Source organism: Amblyraja radiata, chromosome 9 (genome assembly GCF_010909765.2).
Source record: "Amblyraja radiata isolate CabotCenter1 chromosome 9, sAmbRad1.1.pri, whole genome shotgun sequence".
Taxonomy (NCBI): Eukaryota; Metazoa; Chordata; class Chondrichthyes; order Rajiformes; family Rajidae; genus Amblyraja; species Amblyraja radiata.
Window position 1 is genome coordinate 54,790,134 of NC_045964.1, and position 19,564 is coordinate 54,809,697.

Consider the following 19,564-nt stretch of genomic DNA (forward strand, 5'->3'; position numbering starts at 1 on the left):
GTCGGAGGCTGAGGGGAGACCTGATAGAAGTTTATAAAACCAGAAGCATAGATAGGGTAGACAGTCAGAAACCTGTTCCCAGGGTGGACATGTCGTAGAGTAGTAGACATGTCTTCAAGGTGAGAGGGGCAAAGTTTGAAGGATATGTGTGGATCAGGTGGGTGCCTGGAACGCGCTGCCAGGGGTGGTGGTGGAGGCAGATAAGATAGTGGCGTTTAAGAGGCTTTTAGACAGGCACATATATGTATGAAATGGAGGGATATGGATTCTGTGCAGAGGAGATTAATTTAACTTGGCGTCACAATGTCAGCACAGACCTTGTGGGCCGAAAGGCCTGTTCCTGTGCTGTACTGTTCTATGTTCTATCTGGGCATGTTGCAGCAGGGATATGTCCAGCAGGCCAGGCTATACAAACAGCAAGCACTATTTTAGAGAAAGAATAATAGAATTCTTGAAAGACAAAAATGCTGGAGAAACTCAGCGGGTGAGGCAGCATCTATGGAGCGAAGGAATAGGCGACCTTTCGGGTCGAGACCCTTCTTCAGACTTCAGAAATCTGGAGTTCTCTTCCCTCAGTAAACAGCAAAGATTGGTGTTAATTGAAGCTTTTGGGACTGGGAATCACAAAGTTTGGGTGCTGGAAGCAGGGTAGAGAAACTGCATTCAGGGGCATTATGTACCAGCTTCCTGACGGCACAGCTGAGCCACCTGTCTCCTTTTCTAACTCCCCTCCTTTGTTCTGGATCCCTCCATAATCAAAGAAAATATCAACCCGACTGATGTATTATCAATTTTTAAATTACCAAGCTCAGATCAGTCAATTGTTTAAACTCAAGGGAGCACCAGTCATTTTACCACATGTTCAAGAAAGAACTGCAGATGCTGGAAAAATCGAAGGTAGACAAAAACGCTGGAGAAACTCAGCAGGTGAGGCAGCGTCTATGGAGGGAAGGAATAGGTGACGTTTTGGGTCTCTTCCCGAAACGTCAACTATTCATTCGCTCCATAGATGTTGCCTCACCTGCTGAGTTTTACCACTTGTTCACCTCCTTATAATTGTTTATTTCAGTTCACCTTTGGCCATTGTTTTCCAGCTGACGATTAAGGCTTTGCACGTGAGTCCAGACTCGGCTCGGATGCCTCAGGAGTGTTGCCTGCGCATTACGTTGATGCCTCTTCGACTAAACGTTGATCAGGTTGGTAAAACTGATACTGACAGCCACCCCAAACCAAGCTTGAAGCTTGCTCTTGCCTACAGTTTGCAGGTGGCTTTGAGGAGAACTGCCTGCAATTTTACAGTGATTGAGTGGAAGACTTCTATTCCTGCTGGGACCCGTGTACCTGGGACCCGCGTACCTGTAACCCGCGTACCTGGGACACATACACCTGGGACCCACGTACCTGGGACACATACACCTGGGACCCACGTACCTGGGACCCGCGTACCTGGGACCCATACACCTGGGACCCGCGTACCTGGGACCCATACACCTGGAACCCGCGTACCTGGGACCCACGTACCTGGGACACATACACCTGGGACCCGCGTACCTGGGACTCGCGTACCTCGGACGCGTACCTGGAACCCACGAACCTGGGACCCATACATCTGGGACCCATACACCTGGGACTCGCGTACCTGGGACCCGCGTACCTGGGACCCATACACCTGGGACTCGCGTACCTGGGACCCGCGTACCTGGAAATGGCAGATGGAGTGTGAGGTGTTGCACTTTGGGAGGTTAGGGTTAGGTATGGGGATAAAAGAGATGGCAGGGAAAAATAACAACTTCTGCAACTTAAAACTTTCTTTCTGTATGTAGGAGAATTTTCTCTTTTTGCTTCCCACCCTATTTTTCTCTGCCTGCATCTGTCTCATATCACTGTGAACCCTTCCTGTCCATACATCTGTCCAAATGTCTTCAAAGTTTTGAATATTAAGAGGATCCACACTACCCAGGCCACACTCGCATCTCAATGCTACCATTGGGAAGATGGTACAGGAGCCTGAGAACCGTGAGCTCCAGGTTCAAGCACTGATTCCCATCAACAGACTCTTGAACACTGCACAACACTAATCATGACCTTTTCAACTATGATATTATATGGGCTGCGTCTTTGATTGCACTTTGGAGCGTTATTATGATATTATGGTTATCTAGTAGTATTATTCATTGATTGTATTACTGATTATTGTTATTTATCTCAGTTATTGTATTAACGGGCCTGTTAAGCCTCAGCAAATATGAATGTAATTGCTCTGTTGCCAGTACATAGGACAATGAATCCCTCTTGACACCATTGGATCATCCTGCTTATTTGAAGTGTCAGTGTGTGAAGGGCTGTCCCAGGTAATGGGCACTATTAATGAGATAACATTCAAATATTTGTGTTAAAAGATTTTTATACCTTTTGGTCTTTGTTTTACGTGAAGATGTAAGTGGCAGGAGCAGGCCAATTGGCTCCTCATTCCTACTGCACCTATTAACAGACGATGGCTGGTCCAAACTTGGCCTCAACTCCACCTTCCCGTGCTGTCTCTGCTCACCCTGACTCAGCGTGTGTCCATGGGAGAGGGGAGGAAGATTCCTATTCTGAATCAAAACCCGATATATTTAGTGTGAAGTTGGTGCCTTTTGTTTTTATCATGCTACCTTCCTGTGGGGCCTTTCCTTGTACTATTCCTGATCAATGTCTCTTACATTTTGTCTCTGTTCAGGATGCCCTGTTCTTCTTGAAGGACTTTTTCAGCAGCCTGGCGGTGGAGGTTGAGCTGTTAATGCCACCGGATCCTGTGCAGGAGGGTGAGTAATGGCAGCACGATGTTATGCCACACGGGCAGGGTTGCCCAATGCGGCTTGTAGCCTTGTAGTGTCATAGCAGTACATTGTCATAGTGTCCTAGTGTTACAGGGTGAGAGTACCTGTATTACAGTAACAGAGAACGTGCAAGATCCGCAACGACGTGGGTTGGGAGATTGCATTTACACCCTCGTTTATGAAAGAAATGTCTCAAATGGATACAAGCTGTGTCTGAAGTGATTATGACATTTATTTTATCAACATGTACTACTCCTAAGCTTAGAGTCATAGAATCATACAGCGTGGAATCAGGCCCCTTGGTTCACTTACCCGCACCGACCAACACGTCAATAGACAATAGGTGCAGGAGTAGGCCATTCGGCCCTTCGAGCCAGCACCACCATTCAATGTGATCATGGCTGATCATCCCCAATCAATACCCCGTTCCTGCCTTTTCCCCATATCACTTGACTCCGCTGTCTCAAATTAGGAGACCAAAACTGCACACAATATTCCAGGTGTGGTCTCACTCGGGCCCTATGTCCCATCTACATGAGTCCCACCTGCCTGCGTTTGGCCCATATGGATGGAATGCTATTTATTGTCATTCAAACCTAGATTTGAACAAATTTACATTTTTTAATTCTCTTTATTTATTTATTTATTTATTTATTTTTTTGCTTATTTTATTAGAAGTTAATACAGTACAAAACAATACAGTGGCACCTAATTTTAGGTGCCAACTATGTCATACCGTAATCCATTCTATGTACAACCTCTAGTTTTATGTTATGAGAAGGAAGTAAGCAAGACAAGAAAAAGAAAACAATAGAAAGGGGAAAAAGTGGAAAAATAGATGGTAGAGAATAGAAAAACGTGAAGTGTGTATATAAAAAATAAATAAATAAATAAAAAAGAAAAAGTGGAAAGTAGAAATAGAAGAGAAGACCCCTTAAAAGAGAAATTTTCAAATCTATATTCGGAGATGTAGATCTATCCACGTCATGAACTGAAATCAGCAATCCTTATGGTACCGCTGCATCACATGATTCCAAAAAGTCGATGAAAGGAGACCAACTCCTTAAGAATTGGTCATATTTATCTATTAGTCGGAGTCTCATTTCTTCAAGGCGTGCTATGTCCATCATATTCCTAATCCACATTTTAACAGTTGGTATGGTTGTATTTTTCCAAAATTTAAGTATCAATTTCTTTCCAATTATTAACCCATAATTAAAAAAAACATTTTGGTCTTTATTTAAATTGGTATCTTCTCCTATTATTCCAAATATAATCCATTCCATTTTGGGTTCTATTACATTTACCACAGTTTTTTACATTACAAAAAACCAAAGACCCACATTTAACACAGTTTACACAAACATCCATCACAGTGAGTCTCCAACACCTCCTCACTGTGATGGAAGGCAAAGTCTTATCTCTTCCCTTTTGTTCTTCACCCGTGGTCCAGCAGTCCAACTGCAGCGTCTAGGCGAACTGGGGCTCCGATGTTAAAGCCCCCGGTGGGCGATGGTGAGTCCCATGTCGCTAACCCGCACCGGGCGATGATAGGCTTCGCTCCGTGTCCTTTAAACCCTGCGATTCCAGCGGGAGAAGTTGCCGTTGCGGGAGCTCCAAAAAGTCACCTCCCACCAGGGACCTGGAGCTCCCGATGTTCCTGTCCACCGGGCCTGCAGCCGGAGCCCCCGAAGCTCCAAAGCCGGGTCGCAGCCGAGTGCCACCACAGCTCTCCCCGCTCCAAAGACGGCCAGCTTCGCGATGGCGAGTCCGCAGGCTCCGTGACTGAATCCCTCAGGTTGGTCCCGGCCGGAGGCCGCCGACGGCTCCATGATGTTAGGCCCAACGAAATCGGAGACCCGACAGGGAAAAAGTCGGGTCCCCGTACAGGGACGAGACTAACGGTTTCCCCCACACCCCCCCCTCCACCCCCCCACATATACACAGCTAAAAAATAATAAAAACTAAGCTCAAGACATACATTTAACAAGACAAAAAATTTTTTTAAAAGACAGACGACTGTAGTCGAGCCGCTGCCGTTAGGCACCGCCCCACCACATCCCTCTACACCTAACCTATCCACGTACCTGTCTAAATGTTGTTTCTTAAATGTTGTGATAGTACCTGCCTCAACCCTCAACTACCTCCTCCGGCAGCTCATGCCATACATCCACCACCCTCTGTGTGAAAAAGTTACCCCTCAGATTCCTATGAAATCCTTTCCCCTTCACCTTAAACCTATGTCCTCTGATCCTCGGTGGGTCACGGGTTCTACCAGTGTAAAAAGGTTTAGGCTTGAGGGGAAGATGGCACCAGAGGTAGTGACACTCAACCACGAAGATGCAAGGACAGACAGCCTCTGGCCAGAGGAATCGTGTGCTGGGAAAATCCATTGGAACCTTTTCCTCCTCATTAGAAAATTGATCAAAGGATGAATCCGTAAAGCGAAGAGAGTTTAGTGGCAGCCGGTGCTGCTCTTTGCTAATGGTGATGATTATTCACTGTGCTAACTGGTGAAAATGATGTGTTGTTAGTCAAAAGTGAAACGAGGGAGATCGACGAGATGCTCATTTAGTTCCCTCTTCCTTCCTCAGTGAGAAAATCTCCCGGCTCGGAGACCACCAGCACCCTGTCCAAAAACGGAACGAGCGTCACGGATCATGGCCCCATTATCACTCTTCCAGGTCAGAGCAAGCTCCGGGCTGAACCAGCGACTGTGGGGGCCAGAGGCTCCATCAGTGAGCCACAGGGCACGTCAGCAGCAGCATTCGCAGACCAGCCCATCTTCTTCAGGTGAGCACTGTGATGTGGCCAAATCACATTGGGCGGTCACGGTGGCGCAGCGGTAGAGTTGCTGCCTTGCAGCAAATGCAGCGCCGGAGACCCGGGTTCCATCCCGATAACGGGCGCTGTCTGTACGGAGTTTGTACGTTCTCCCCGTGACCTGCGTGCGTTTTCTCTGAGATCTTCGGTTTCCTCCCACACTCCAAAGACATACAGGTTTGTAGGTTAATTGGCTTGGTAAATGTAAAAATTGTCCCTTGTGTGTGTAGGATCGTGTTAATGTGTGGGGATGGCTGGTTAGCCTAGACCCGGTGGGCTGAAGGGCCTGTTTCTGCACTGTATCTCTAAACTAAATGTGGAATCAATTCACACGGGTGGCTGTGGAGGCCTCATCAATGGACATTTTGTAAGTCAGAGATAGATAGATTCTTGATTAGTACGGGTGTCAGGGGTTATGGGGAGATGGCAGGAGACAATAGACAATAGGTGCAGGAGTAGGCCATTCGGCCCTTCGAGCCAGCACCGCCATTCAATGTGATCATGGCTGATCATCCCCAATCAGTACCCCGTTCCTGCCTTCTCCCCATATCCCCTGACTCTGCTATCTTTAAGAGCCCTATCTAGCTCTCTCTTGAAATAATCCAGAGAACCGGCCTCCACCGCCCTCTGAGGCAGAGAATTTCCCAGACTCACAACTCTATGCACTCCCTCAAGAGAATGGATGTCTTTGGAGAGTGGGAGAAAACTGGAGCATCTGGAGAAATCCCGAATGGTCACAGAGGGAACGTACAAACTCCGTACAGACAGCACCTGTAGTCAGGATCGAAGCCAGGTCACCGGCGCTGTCAGGCAGCAACTCGACTGCTGCACCACTGTGCCACCCCCACAGACATGTTCTGTGTCTCTCCTGCCCTTCAACTCTCAACCCTGCCCTCTCAGCCTCAATGCAGTGTCTCGTCCAGTGCACGGTTTACTCACCAGATTGGCTCTGAAATATGTCAAAGCACAATGGAAAATATATTAGACCAACATTTTTTTTATCATTCCAGGGAGTTTCGCTTCACATCTGAGGTGCCGATTCGATTGGACTATCATGGCAAGCACATGTCCATGGATCAAGTAAGTTGTGGAGGGTGTGAGATACTATCTGCTGAGTGCTGTTTGTGTCATTGCATTCAGCCAGTGATTAGATCTGGAAGACGCAATGTTCTCTCATCCATTGTACAAGAGTATAGCCCATTACAATGGAGAGGAATATCCATGAAGGTTCATGTCATGTGCTTTTCCAGCTCCTCCATTTGAATGCTGCAATTGAGCCTGCCTCCACTGTACCCCCCAATATAGGGTAAAAATAATAATTCTGCGCGAGCTATGGTTTCATTTACCATTTTCTTTTTGCATTCTGTGTCCCCTGAATGTTGGCTCTTCTGCCAATGGGACAGCTCCTCCCCATTCATTTAGTCCATGCCCTTCACCATGATTTAGTTCAGTCGAATCCCCTCACAATCTCTGCATTGTTGCGCTGCCCCACTGCTGCCTCCCACCGTGGTGCAGCTGAGACCATGTGCTGAAGGCCCCACAACATACAACAGTACAGCGGCTCACGTCGCATCTCTGGATGCAGTGGGATAATCGATGTTTCAAGTCAAGACCCTGTGTTGGGGGAGGAAATCTGGCATAAAGAGGTGAGGGGGGTGACTGAGGCAATAACTGGCAGATAAGCGATGGATCCAGGTGAGGAGGAATTAGAACATAGAGTACAGCACATAAGCAGGCCCTTCAGCCCACAATGTCCGTGCCAAACATGATGCCAGGTTAAACTAATCTTCTCTGCCTGCACGTGATCTATATCCCTCCATTCCATACATATCCATGTGCCTATCCGAAATCCTTTTGAACACCACCATCATATCTACCTCCATCACTACCCACCACCTTCTGTGTACAAACATGCCCTGCACATCTCCTTTAAACTGCCCGCCTCATGGTGGCGCAGCGGTAGAGTTGCTGGCTTAAGCACTTGGAGAGCCAGAGACCCGAGTTCCATCCTGGCTACGGGTGCTGTCTGTACGGAGTTTGTACGTTCTCCCTGTAACTGCGTGGGTTTTCTCCAAGATCTTCGGTTTCCTCCCACACTCCAAAGGCGTGCAGGTATGTAGGTTAATTAGCTTGGTGTATGTGTAAATTGTCCCGAGTGTGTGTGGGATAGTGTTAATGTGCAGGGATCGCTGGTCGGTGTGGACTTGTGGGCTGAAGGGCTTGTTTCCGCGCTGTATCTCTAAGCTAAACTAAACTATGCCCTCATGTCTTTGACATTTCCACCCTGGGGGAAAGGTTCGGAGGAGAGAATGCTATCCACCCAGGTGGGAAAGCTTGAGGTAATTGGAGGATGGTATCAGGAGTGGCAGCCACAGGTTACCCTTGAGTTAGGTTTCCTGCTGACCAGAGTGCGGGTTGCGAGAGAGCTTCTTGCAGAGAAGAGGGTCAAATGTCAAAAGTGTTTAATTGTCACATGTACCGACAACTGACAATGAAATCCTTGTTTGCAGCAGCTTATTGGACCTGTAACACAATACAATATAGAAACATAGAAAAATAGGTGCAGGAGGAGGCCATTCGGCTCTTCGAGCCAGCACCACCATTCAATATGATCACCGCTGATCATTCAAAATCAGTACCCCGTTCCTGCTTTCTCCCCATATCCCTTGATTCCTTTAGCCCTAAGAGCTAAAACTCTGTTGAAAACATCCAGTGAATTGTCCTCCACTGCCTTCTGTGGCAGAGAATTCCACAGATTCACAACTCTGGCTGAAAAGGTTTTCCTCATCTCAGTCCTAAATGGCCCACCCCTTATTCTTAAACTGTGACCCCTTGTTCTGGACTCCCCCAACATTGGGAACATTTTACCTGCATCTACCCTGTCCAATCCTCTTAAGAATGTTATATGTGCCTTCTTTAGTGAAGACTGAACCAAAGTACTCGTTTAACTGTTCTGCCATTTCCTTGTTTCCCTTTAGAAATTCACCTGTCTCTGACTTCAACTCAGAGCAGTTCAGCTCGAATAAACAAAAAATCAACAAATTAAAAACCCCAACATGCGTGCAAAAAAACAGAAATATTTAATGCAACCAAATCCATAGTTTATAGAAAGAGAGGTTGAGAGGTGTGAACAGCAGTCATGATTACTGAGGATACAAGGAACTGCAGAAAAAAGACAGTGCTGGAGTATCTCAGTGAGTCAGGCAGCATCTGTGGTGAACATGGACAGGTAACGTTTCAGGCCAGGATCCTTCTTCAGACTGGTTACTAGTTACTGAAACTGGTTACTAGTTACTGAAACTGGTTACTAATTACTGAAACTGGTTACTAATTACTGAAACTGGTTACTAATTACTGAAACTTCTTCTTGTGTATGGCATGCACAGCCTAAAGTTGTAGGACAACTTGTTCTATTTGATCTTATTTGATTGTGCACGCCGGGTTGATTGCATTCATCGAAACAGGGCGGACCACGTGAAGGTTGCAATCTCCCACCCCGTTACTGAAACTGATCTTGGTGCAGTGTGCACTGATCACTAAGTCTCCTAAACATTTCCTATTTCAGGGCACCTTGGCAGGAATCCTGATTGGACTGGCTCAGCTCAACTGCTCTGAGTTGAAGTTGAGAAGGTTGTGCTACAGACACGGGTAAGAGCACAGTCGGTCTGAATATCACGTTTCAGTTCTAGTACTGGCCATGCTGGCCTGAGTTAGTCTGCAATTGCTTGGGCAGGGAAGCGGGGTGAAAGGGAACGCTAACTCGTTGTGGGGGAGATGGGTGGGAGCAGAGGTGCAGGAGATGGAGGATTGCTGGTGAGAGCTCCATCCACCACAGCAGAGGGAAAGCCATGTTTCCTCAGAGACAAGGACGTGTCTGATGTCCTGGGGTGGAGAGCTTCATCTCGACATCAGATGCGACAGAGACGGAGAAACCGAGGAAGATCAAGGTGGGAGGAGTGGTGCGAGTCGGTTAGTTTAAGGTAAATGTTAGTTTGCTCCAGAGATGGAGACAGTGAGATGCAGAGATGGTCCAAGTGAATTGGAGGGTGGGGTGGAAGTCAGTAGCAAAGTTAATAAGATGGACGGGTTGTGCTGAGATGCAGGAGGCAGCAGCAATGCAGTGGTTGATGTAGTGGGGAAGTGGTGTCCAGGACCGCTCCATGCAGCCAATGATAAGGCCGGTGATGGACACACGTTGGTGCTCAGGACCCCAGCTCTGACTTGTAGAAAGTGAGAGGAATCAAAAGAGAAGTTGTTCTGGGTGTGAACAGGGTCGGCCAGTTAGAGGAGAGTGTTAGTAGAGGGCAATTGATTGGATCTGTGTTCTACAGAGTAACAGAGGGCCCCAATGCCTTCTTGAAGGGGAATGGAAGCGCATCGAGATTGGGCATCCATGATGAAAAGAGAACCCGAACGTTAATTCTGATTTTTTTTGGCCAGAGTAGTTCTGATAGCTTTTCATTCTGTTCCGTAGAGTCGTTCTCATCATTGCTCAATTTCCAGAAGAAACCTGTGCGTTTCTGGCCTCTGACCACTTAGGTAGATGACCATGAGGTAGCAAGTTCCCTTTCTGCAGTGACCTTGGTTCCATCTGACATTAAACTACACTGATTGTTCTGCAGGCTGTTGGGAGTGGACAAGCTGGTCGCCTACGCACTTAATGAGTGGCTGACTGACATCAGAAAAAATCAGCTGCCTGGTATCTTTGGAGGCATTGGACCCATGCACTCATTGGTCCAGTTGGGTAAGTGTTCACGATGTGAAGAACGTTAACACGTCAAAAATGCTGGAGTAACTCAGCGGGTCAGGCAGCATCTCTGCAGAACATGGACACAGAGATCTGGAGTAACTCGGCGGGTCAGGTAGCATCTCTGCAGAACATGGACACAGAGTGCTGGAGTAACTCAGCAGGTCAGGCAGCATCTCTGGAGAAAAGGAATAGGTTGTGGCGCGGCGATAGGCCCGAAATGAAGACAAGGAGCCAGGTATTTCGGGAGGACTTTAATTAGACGTTGATCTCCTGTCAGACGGGTCCGCAAGAGAGAGATTGTGCCTAAACCCCTGGCCTTTATCCCTGTAGCTAAGGGCCGCCCCCGGACTCATCCATTCCTGTGCCGAGGGGTTCAATAGTGGAAATGGCCCGACCCTTGGGAGCCGCCACAAGGTGATGTTTCAGGTCGAGACCCTTCTTCAGACTTCTTTGACTCGAAACATCACCTATTCCTTTTCTCCAGAGATGCCACCTGTGGCTGGGGAGGCCAAGTCAGTGAATATTTTTAAGGCAGAAATAGATTCTTGATTAGTACGGGTGTCAGAGGTTATGGGGAGTGGGGGGGAGAATGGGGTTAGGAGGGAGAGATAGATCAGCCATGATTGAAAGGCGGAGTAGACCTGATGGGCCGAGTGGCCTAATTCTGCTCCTATTCCTTATGACCGTTAGTGGTTTTTGTTTGTGTAAAGCATTGAACTACTTCAATATTGTGTGTGGTTCTGGTTACCCCATTACAGAAAGGATATGACAAAAGTGCTGGAGAAACTCAGCGGTGCAGCAGCATCTATGGCGCGAAGGAAATAGGTAACGTTTCGGCCCGAAACGTTGCCCGTTTCCTTCGCTCCATAGATGCTGCTGCACCCGCTGAGTTTCTCCAGCACTTTTGTCTACCTTCGATTTTCCAGCATCTGCAGTTCCTTCTTGAACAGAAAGGATATGGATCCTTTAGACAAGAGTGCACAAGAGGTTGACCAGAATGCTGGCCGGTTTTGCAGGCACAACCTATAGGGTGTGGTTGGACAAACTCGGGTGTGGTTGTTTTCTGTGGAACATCGTAGGTTGAGGGGAGACCTGATAGAAGTATATAAAATTATGAAGGGCATGAGTAGACAGTCAGGACCTTTGTTCCAGGGTGTAAATGACAAAGACTAAAAGATATAGCTTTAAGGTGAGAGGGGCAAAGTTTAAAGGAGATACTCGGGGCAGGTTTTTTTTACACAGTGGTGGTGGGTGCCAGGAACATGCTGCCAGGGGTGGTGGTGGAGGCAGACGTGATAGTGGTGTTTAGGAGACTATTAGATAGGCACATGGATGTGGAACAGAGGAGATGTTACAATCCATGTTCTCGGGATATCTAAATCTAAATTTTATTAGCTATTTATGTTATGACATCGTTTGGAAGCTGCATACCAAATCTCGTTGCGCTTATGTGCAATGACAATAAAAGATATTATTATATTATTATTATTATTATATGTTTAACTTGGCATCATGTTCAGCACGGACATTGTGGGCCGAAGGGCCTGTACCTGTGCTGTGCTGTTCTCTGTACAAGTAATTGCTTAATCATACCATGTAATGACGGAGTCAGAGAAATATTCCCTGCGTTTTCAACTGGTCTTTGTCCCCTGTCTTTGATTAGTTCAAGGACTGAAGGATCTGGTATGGTTGCCCATCGAGCAATATCGCAGGGACGGACGCATTGTGAGGGGTCTCCAGAGAGGAGCTGCCTCTTTCGGCACCTCCACCGCCATGGCTGCACTGGAGCTGACAAACCGACTGGTGCAAACTATACAGGTGATGTAGTCTATAGAGTCATACAGCAAACTATACAGGTGATGTCGACTATAGAGTCATACAGCATGGAAACAGCCCTGTCAGCCCAACCTGCCCGTACCGACCAAGATGCCCCATCTACGCTAGTCCCACCTGCCTGTACCGACCAAGATGTCCCATCTACGCTAGTCCCATTTGCCCACATTTGACCCATATCTCTCTAAACCTTTCCTACCCATGTACCTGTGCAAATATCTTTCAAATCTCGTTATAGTACCTTCCCACAACTACCTCCTCTGGCAGCTTGTTCCATATACCCACCACCCTCTGGGTTTAAAAAAGGAACCCTCAGGTTCCTATTAAATCTTTCACCCCCAACCATAAGCCTATGTCCTCTGGTTCTTGATTCCCATACACTTGGGAAAAAGACTCTGTGTATTCACCCTATCTATTACCGCTATAAAATCACACCTCGGCCTTCTTCGCTCCAAGCAATATGTCCTAGCCCGAGAGAGGACTTTATCTCTCATGAATACAGTGGGGAAACCAAGGAGAGCGTCTTTACTGTAATGATACTGTAACTGTGAGGTGTTTGACCCCACCTTGTATTGTTTACAGGCAGCGGCTGAGACAGCCTATGACATGGTGTCTCCAGGGAGCAATGCACACGGTTTGATGAGAACCAAGCGCATCTCTCAGCATCGACTGGCTCATCAGCCCGTCGATCTACGGGAAGGTGTAGCGAAAGCATATGACCTAGTGAAAGAGGTAAGAGCTTATGGCACAGTGGTGTGGGGGTGTGTCGGCACCTTCTGCCCAACGACAGCAGGGAGAAGAAGGAATGACCAGAGTGCGACGCGGCTTTGATTATGTTGGCTGCTTTTCCAGTTCCGCACTAAAATTAATGCTTTATTAATAACAACAGTTTGCATTATTTCTGTCTTTATGTGCGCCATTTCACTACAAGTATTTGCTTTAACGATTTTTACAATATTAATCCATTGCAGCTACAATATTAATATACAAAGACATGTCAGAATCACATTAAAACAGTTATATATGTTTAAAATATTTTACAATTTATTTAAACTAACTTTTCCACTGTATAATATCTGCATGTGAAGAGATCAAGTGAAGAGTAGCCACATTTGTTGTGCGTACAAAGATGGGTGAAAAAGCAAGTTGTGAGGATGGGGCAGATATAGATATATAAATAAATGTAACATGCAGAATCAGTGGGCAGAAATTTGACAGAGTATAATTTTAGTTTAGTTTAGAGATACAGCGCGGAAACCGGACCTTCGGCCCACCGAGTCAGCACTGACCAGCGATCCATGCACATTAACACTATCCTACACACACTAAGGACAATTTGCACTTACACCAAGCCAATTAACCTACAAATCTGTAAGTCTTTGGAGTGTGGGAGGAAACTGAAGATCTCGGAGAAAACCCACGCAGGTCTCAGGGAGAACATACAAACTCCGTACAGACAGCACCCGTAGTCAGGATCGAACCTGGGTCTCTGGCGCTGCAAGCGCTGTAAGGCAGCCTCTCTACCGCTGCACCACCGTGTGGAAAAATGTGAGGGCATTCACTGTGGTAGAAAAGCTAGGTTGCTATAGGTGGGTAACTTGTGTTGATTGGGATTTAGACGGGGCAGAATTTGTTCCTGGACCACAACAATGTGGGACTTTGTCAAAGGCCTTGTGAATGTCTCCTGATCTGCCCTCCTCATTCCTCTTGCAATGTAAATCTTGAATGTGAGCACATTAGAGCTACTGTCTCACAGCAAGGATAGACTTGTTCTAGGACTCAGAGGATAAAGGAGAGGTAGTAAACAAATATGTTGCATCTGTATCAATGGCACAACGGGTGGTGCTGTTGCCTCATTGTGCCAGAGACCCAGGTTCGATACTGCCCTCGGGTGCTGTCTGTGGAGCTTGCACCTTCTTCCTGTGACCGGGTGGGCTTTCTCTGGGTGCTCCAGTTTCCTCCCACATCCCTAAGACGTGTGGGTTTGTGGATTAATTGGCCCTCTGTAAATTGTTCCTAGTGTGTAGAGACTGGATGAGAAAGTGGGATAACATAGAACTAGTTTGAAGGGGAGATCAATGGTCAGCATGGACTCAGTGGGCCGAAAGGCCTGTTTTCATGCTGGATCCTTCATTCATTCGGTCAAGTGTTGGAGATCAGCCAATGGTTTACTAGCCCTTCCCACTCATCCATCCTTGCCCTGAGCTCCAGCTCCATATTGCTGAACTCTGAGCTGGTTGCTGGAGTAGCACAGAGTGAGGCTGCCGCAAACTTTATGATCCTCAACTCGCTGGAGTTTAGAAGGATGAGGGGGACCTCATTGAAACTTACCGAATAGTGAAATGCTTAGATAGAGTGGATGTGGAGAGGATGTTTCCACTAGTGGGGGAGTCTAGGACCAGAGGTCACAGCCTCAAAATTAAAGGACCTTCCTTTAGGAAGGAGATGAGGAGGAATTTCTTTAGTCAGAGGGTGGTGAATCTGTGGATTTCTTTGCCACAGAAGGCAGTGAAGGCCATCAGTGGATATATTTAAAGCAGAGATAGATATATTCTTGATTAGTGCGGGTGTCAGGGGTTATGGGAGAAGGGAGGAGAATGGGGTTGAGAGGGAGAGATAGATCAGCCATGGTTGAATGGTGGAGTAGACTTGAGGGGCCGAGTGGCCTAATTCTGCTCCTATCACCTGTTGACTTGTGTTCTTCCCTTTGCCGGTGTGCGTGTTGTGCAGGGGTTCACGGACACGGCGCACATGATTTACGAGACGGCAACGCGGGAGCACGAGCAGCGGGGGATGACGGGGGCGGTGGGGGGAGTGCTGCGGCAGATCCCCCCCTCCGTGGTCAAGCCCCTCATTGTGGCAACAGAGGCCACGTCCAACGTCCTGGGCGGGATGAGGAACCAGATCCAGCCCGACGCACGGCAGGAGGAGTCCCAGAAATGGCGGCTCGGTGACCATTAGCAGCGCTGCATCGTTCCCTGAAACTTGAACCAAATGGGAAAGGGAAGTAAGTTGGTGACCCTGGAGTTCCCAGCGTTGGGAACCCACTGGTGTCACACTTTGCTGTTTGTATATTTTGGTTTCATTCAGATCCGTGGAAAACAAAAACTTTTTGTCAAAAAGGGCAGTTTGATAGCACTTAAATAACTGAACTGGTGGCTGCATAGAAGAAACTCTCTGGTTTATTTTCAAGAGGCTTGAAGAAATTATCGTTTTATTGACTGGAATCCATCTCCTTGCTGTCTGAGCTACTCTGTGGGTCGGGATCGTTTGTAGTTTGGTGGACGATGGATTGTACCCCTAGGATCTGCAAGGGATGTCTGGTGTTGCCTGGAAGTGAAGGATCTATTGTTGTTCCCCTTGTCTTAGTCCAGATGTTCCTCATGGACACGCTACCTTCATCAACAGTTAAAGCTAACGCCATTAACGACTCTTGCCTGCAGACCTTCCCACCTGAGCAATTCATGGCCAGAACCTTGTGACAATAGGTGTGGATTAATTTGAAGGTGCCTCCAAAGTTCCTGGTTACGTCTACTTCTCTTGGGTCTCACACTGAGATTGGGTCAGTGGCATCGGGTATTCCAGACGTGCACTACATTGGGAACATGGCGGGGCAGTCATGGTATTGGGGACTGGTTGCTTGAACGTAACTCTGAAGGGAAGACACAAGGAATTGTAGATGCTGGAATCCTGAGCCAAGCACAAAGTGCCGGAAGAACTCGGCAGATCAGGCAGCATTTGGGAAGGGAATGGATAGGCGATGTTTCGGTCTGAAGTATGGTCCCAAGCCAAAACGTTGCCTGTCCATTCCCTCCCCAGATGCTGCCTGAGCCGCTGAGTTCCTCTAGCACTTAGTGTTTTACTTAAGACTCTGAAGGGGACGATTTGAGGAGCATAAGGAAACTGTAAAGCTCCAAGTGTTTATTTTCAGGGCAATAATGACGGGTCAGATAACTGTCCAGTAGCTGCTGATGCCAAAACACTCTAGTTCTCTTTGTGAGATGCCATGTTTGTGATTCTACTGCACTAATCCTTCAATAAGGTGTGTAGCCTTTAATTACCCCATTCTCAAACATGGCCTGCCCTTCTCCACGCTATGGCAGTGCTCTGATCCCAAATTTCATTCATATCTGCTCTGGTCTATCACTTTCTGTCTTGTTTGTTTCAGGTCTAATGCTTAGTGCTTCCAGATATTTACATGTTGTAGCCTTTCCAAAAGTTATAGGATCACACAGCACAGAAAGAGGCCCTTCAGCCCACTCAATCAATGCCAGGCACCCATGTACACTAACCTCTACATCAACCTTATTTATTGTCCCCACATTCCCGCCTACTCACTCAGACCAATGTACAGTGGCTCATTGATCTACCAATCTGGGCCTCTTTGGGATGTGGGAGGAAACCGGAGTACCCGGAGGAAACCCACGCCGTCACAGGGTGAACGTGCAAACTCCGCGCACACACAACACCCGCGGTCATGTTTTGAAACCTTATCACTGGTGCTGTGAGGCTGCAGCTCCACCAGCCGTGCTTTGCTGTCTAATTTAAAAACTCATTGCTCCTTTTAGAATATAAACTAATGACAGCTGCTCTATCTGATGCCTTCATCAGGTGATGGAAGTCTTCAGCTCCATGGTTGCACAAGTAAACCAGTGATAGCAGCACACTTACATAGTTCCTCCCATTACCCCTCTCCGTTCTAATGTCATCCAGTGAATGGACAAATAACCTGGTCTATCATGGCCTCCATCAGGACAGTCTGCTCACATTACACAGTGCTCGGGAAGATTGCTTCCTGTGTCTCGGGGCAAGAGAGAAATAATTGTATTCTTTCCCACAATCGGGAGAGTAAGAATACATGAAGTGCTTGGGATATAGTTTGGGAGAGGTGGGTGCTCGGGGTTCATTTAAGGGGTCAACATCTGGTTAATTCTCTCTGTCAGTTCTGGAGACACCCAGCAGGTCTGACAGCATCTCTAGAGAGAGAAATAGAGTTGACACTTCAGGTCAATGGTCCTTTCTCTCACACCCTCCCAATAGGGCACTGGCTGGGTTCAACTTGTTCTCCCTGCCTTTCGTGGGGGCACGGTGTAATAGCATCTCGTTGTTGATCTCTGGTAGTGTCCATGGGGTTTGCACCTTCTCCCTACAGCCATGTGGGTTTCCCCCAGATGCTCTGGATTCCTCCCACATCACAGATATGCTGGTGGGTTAATTAGGCCAATGTAAATTGCTCCTTGTAGGATAATGTGAGGAGCCTCCTGGATTATTGAGAGAGAATAAATTACAACGAGAGAAGTGGGGGGAGGGTGGGATTGATCCGGGAGCTGTCATAGACTTGATGGGCCGAATGGCTTCCTATTTCCTAAGAGAATATGAAATATCCTTCAGTTCCTTCCTGTTTCCCCTCCCATTTCCTTTCTGTTTCTCTATCTCCCTCTCTCCCTTATACTCTTGCATACCCCCTGCCTCCTCGTATCCATAAACATGTCTTCCAGCGGTATCCTTACTGAAGGACAGCAGCCTTGTATCTGGTATCTGAGCTTTGATAACACTGTTGGGGGGGCATGGCACGATGAGTTCCCCTGATTTTGCAATTTCCACCAGTGCAGACAACACACATTAAACCCATGAAGTGGGAACTGGACTCAACAACCCTGGATTTGGCTTTGCAAAGTTCCCCACAAAATTAAATCTGCTCCGTGTCAATCTTGTCTGTGGATCCCGAGTCAGATTGTTACAATTCTGTTGAAATATTGCCTTGTATAAACTTTTAATTTCATTTGTACAGCAGATTAAAAACATTGATTTTTTTTGTGGATTTATTTACATAGTTGTTGCTTTAAGTGTACATATTTCTTAATAATATTGTTGCTGTGAGTGTATCACAGTGATGGTTGTGAATGAATGTACTGTGGACAATGAACTTCAGAAAGGGAAGAAATAAATAATACACATCTTGTTACACATTATCCTGCTTTGCTGAATGTAGACTTACTTGCTGATAGACTGGACTTACAGTGTGAGACCTGCTTGTACTTAAAGCCATGGGTTTCAATGACCAGAGGCATATAGTCCACACCTGGAGTATTGTGTGCAGTTTTGGTCTCGTAATATGAGGAAGGACATTCTTGCTATTGAGGGAGTGCAGCGTAGGTTCACAAAGTTAATTCCCAGGATGGCGGGACTCTCATATGATTAAAGAATGGAGCGACTGAGCTTTTATTCACTGGAATTTAGAAGGTTGGGAGGGGATCTTATAGAAACATAAAATTATTAAGGGATTGGACATGCTAGATGCAGGAAACATGTTCCCGATGTTGTGGGAGTACAGAACCAGGGGCCACAGTTTAAGAATAAGGGGTAGGCCATTTAGAATTGAGACAAGGAAATACTTTTTCACACAGAGACTTGTGAATTTGTGGAATTCTCTGCCTCAGAAGGCAGTGGAGGCCAAATCACGATGCTTTCAAAAGAGAGATCTTAGGGCTAACCAAATCAAGGGATATGGGGAGAAGGCAGGAACGGAGTGCTGGTTGTGGATGATCAGCCATGATCACATTGAATGGCGGTGTTAGCTCAAAGGGCCCAATGGCCTACTCCTGCACCTATTGCCTATGTATCAACCAACCTGCCCCATCTACACTAGTCCCACCTGCCTGTGTTTGGCCCATATCCCTCTAAACCAATCAATGTACCTGTCCAAATGTCTTTTAAATGTTGTTTTGGTACTTGCCTCAGCTACCACCTCTGGCAGTTCGTGCCATACACCCTCTGAGTAAAATAATAGCCCGTCAGGTTCCCATTTAAATCTTGCCCCTCTCACCTTAAACCTATAACTCCATAACATCAGTGGAGGAAATGGACAGACAATATATAATTACAATATATACAATAGTGCACCCGATGAGATTCTCCAGCACTTTTGTCTAACTTCGATTTTCCAGCATCTGCAGTTCCTTCTTAGACAATATATAATACCCTCTTCAGATGCTGCCTGGCCCGCTGAGTTCCACCAGCACTTTATGTTAATGACATGGAAGGAAGCTATTTTAGCTATTTTACCTATCATCTTAAATGTCATTTGGACAGGTACATGGATAGGAATGGGTTAGAAAGATAAGGGCCAAATGCAGGCAACTGGGTCTAGCTTAGATGGGCCATCTTGGTCAGCATGAACAAGTTCGCTGAAGGACCAATTTCCATGCTGTATGCTTCTATGACTCTATCTCCATGCCAGTTTGTGCAGATCAATCCCGTTCCCCCTCTCCTGTATCTTGCAACATTCTCAGCAACCTCTCCTTTGATTTTATTTGAAGTGCGTACCTACATTAAGAGG

At 46.8% G+C, this 19,564-nt stretch overlaps 1 protein-coding gene across 4 annotated transcripts in view; it reads left to right on the top strand.

Annotated features, from left to right (window-relative positions):
• The window catches only part of atg2b (autophagy related 2B), an 82,436-nt gene extending 64,239 nt beyond the window's left edge, over positions 1-18,197 (top strand). For all 4 annotated transcript variants that reach the window (XM_033027481.1, XM_033027485.1, XM_033027483.1 and 1 more), the window contains exons 34-42: positions 1,095-1,196; positions 2,720-2,804; positions 5,414-5,612; positions 6,653-6,722; positions 9,208-9,290; positions 10,265-10,386; positions 12,056-12,210; positions 12,808-12,957; positions 14,956-18,197. In XM_033027481.1, coding sequence (XP_032883372.1) covers positions 1,095-1,196; positions 2,720-2,804; positions 5,414-5,612; positions 6,653-6,722; positions 9,208-9,290; positions 10,265-10,386; positions 12,056-12,210; positions 12,808-12,957; positions 14,956-15,186 — 1,197 coding nt within the window. In that variant the 3' untranslated portion in view covers positions 15,187-18,197. The remainder of the gene's footprint in view (positions 1-1,094; positions 1,197-2,719; positions 2,805-5,413; positions 5,613-6,652; positions 6,723-9,207; positions 9,291-10,264; positions 10,387-12,055; positions 12,211-12,807; positions 12,958-14,955) is intronic.
• Positions 18,198-19,564: the final 1,367 nt, after the last annotated feature.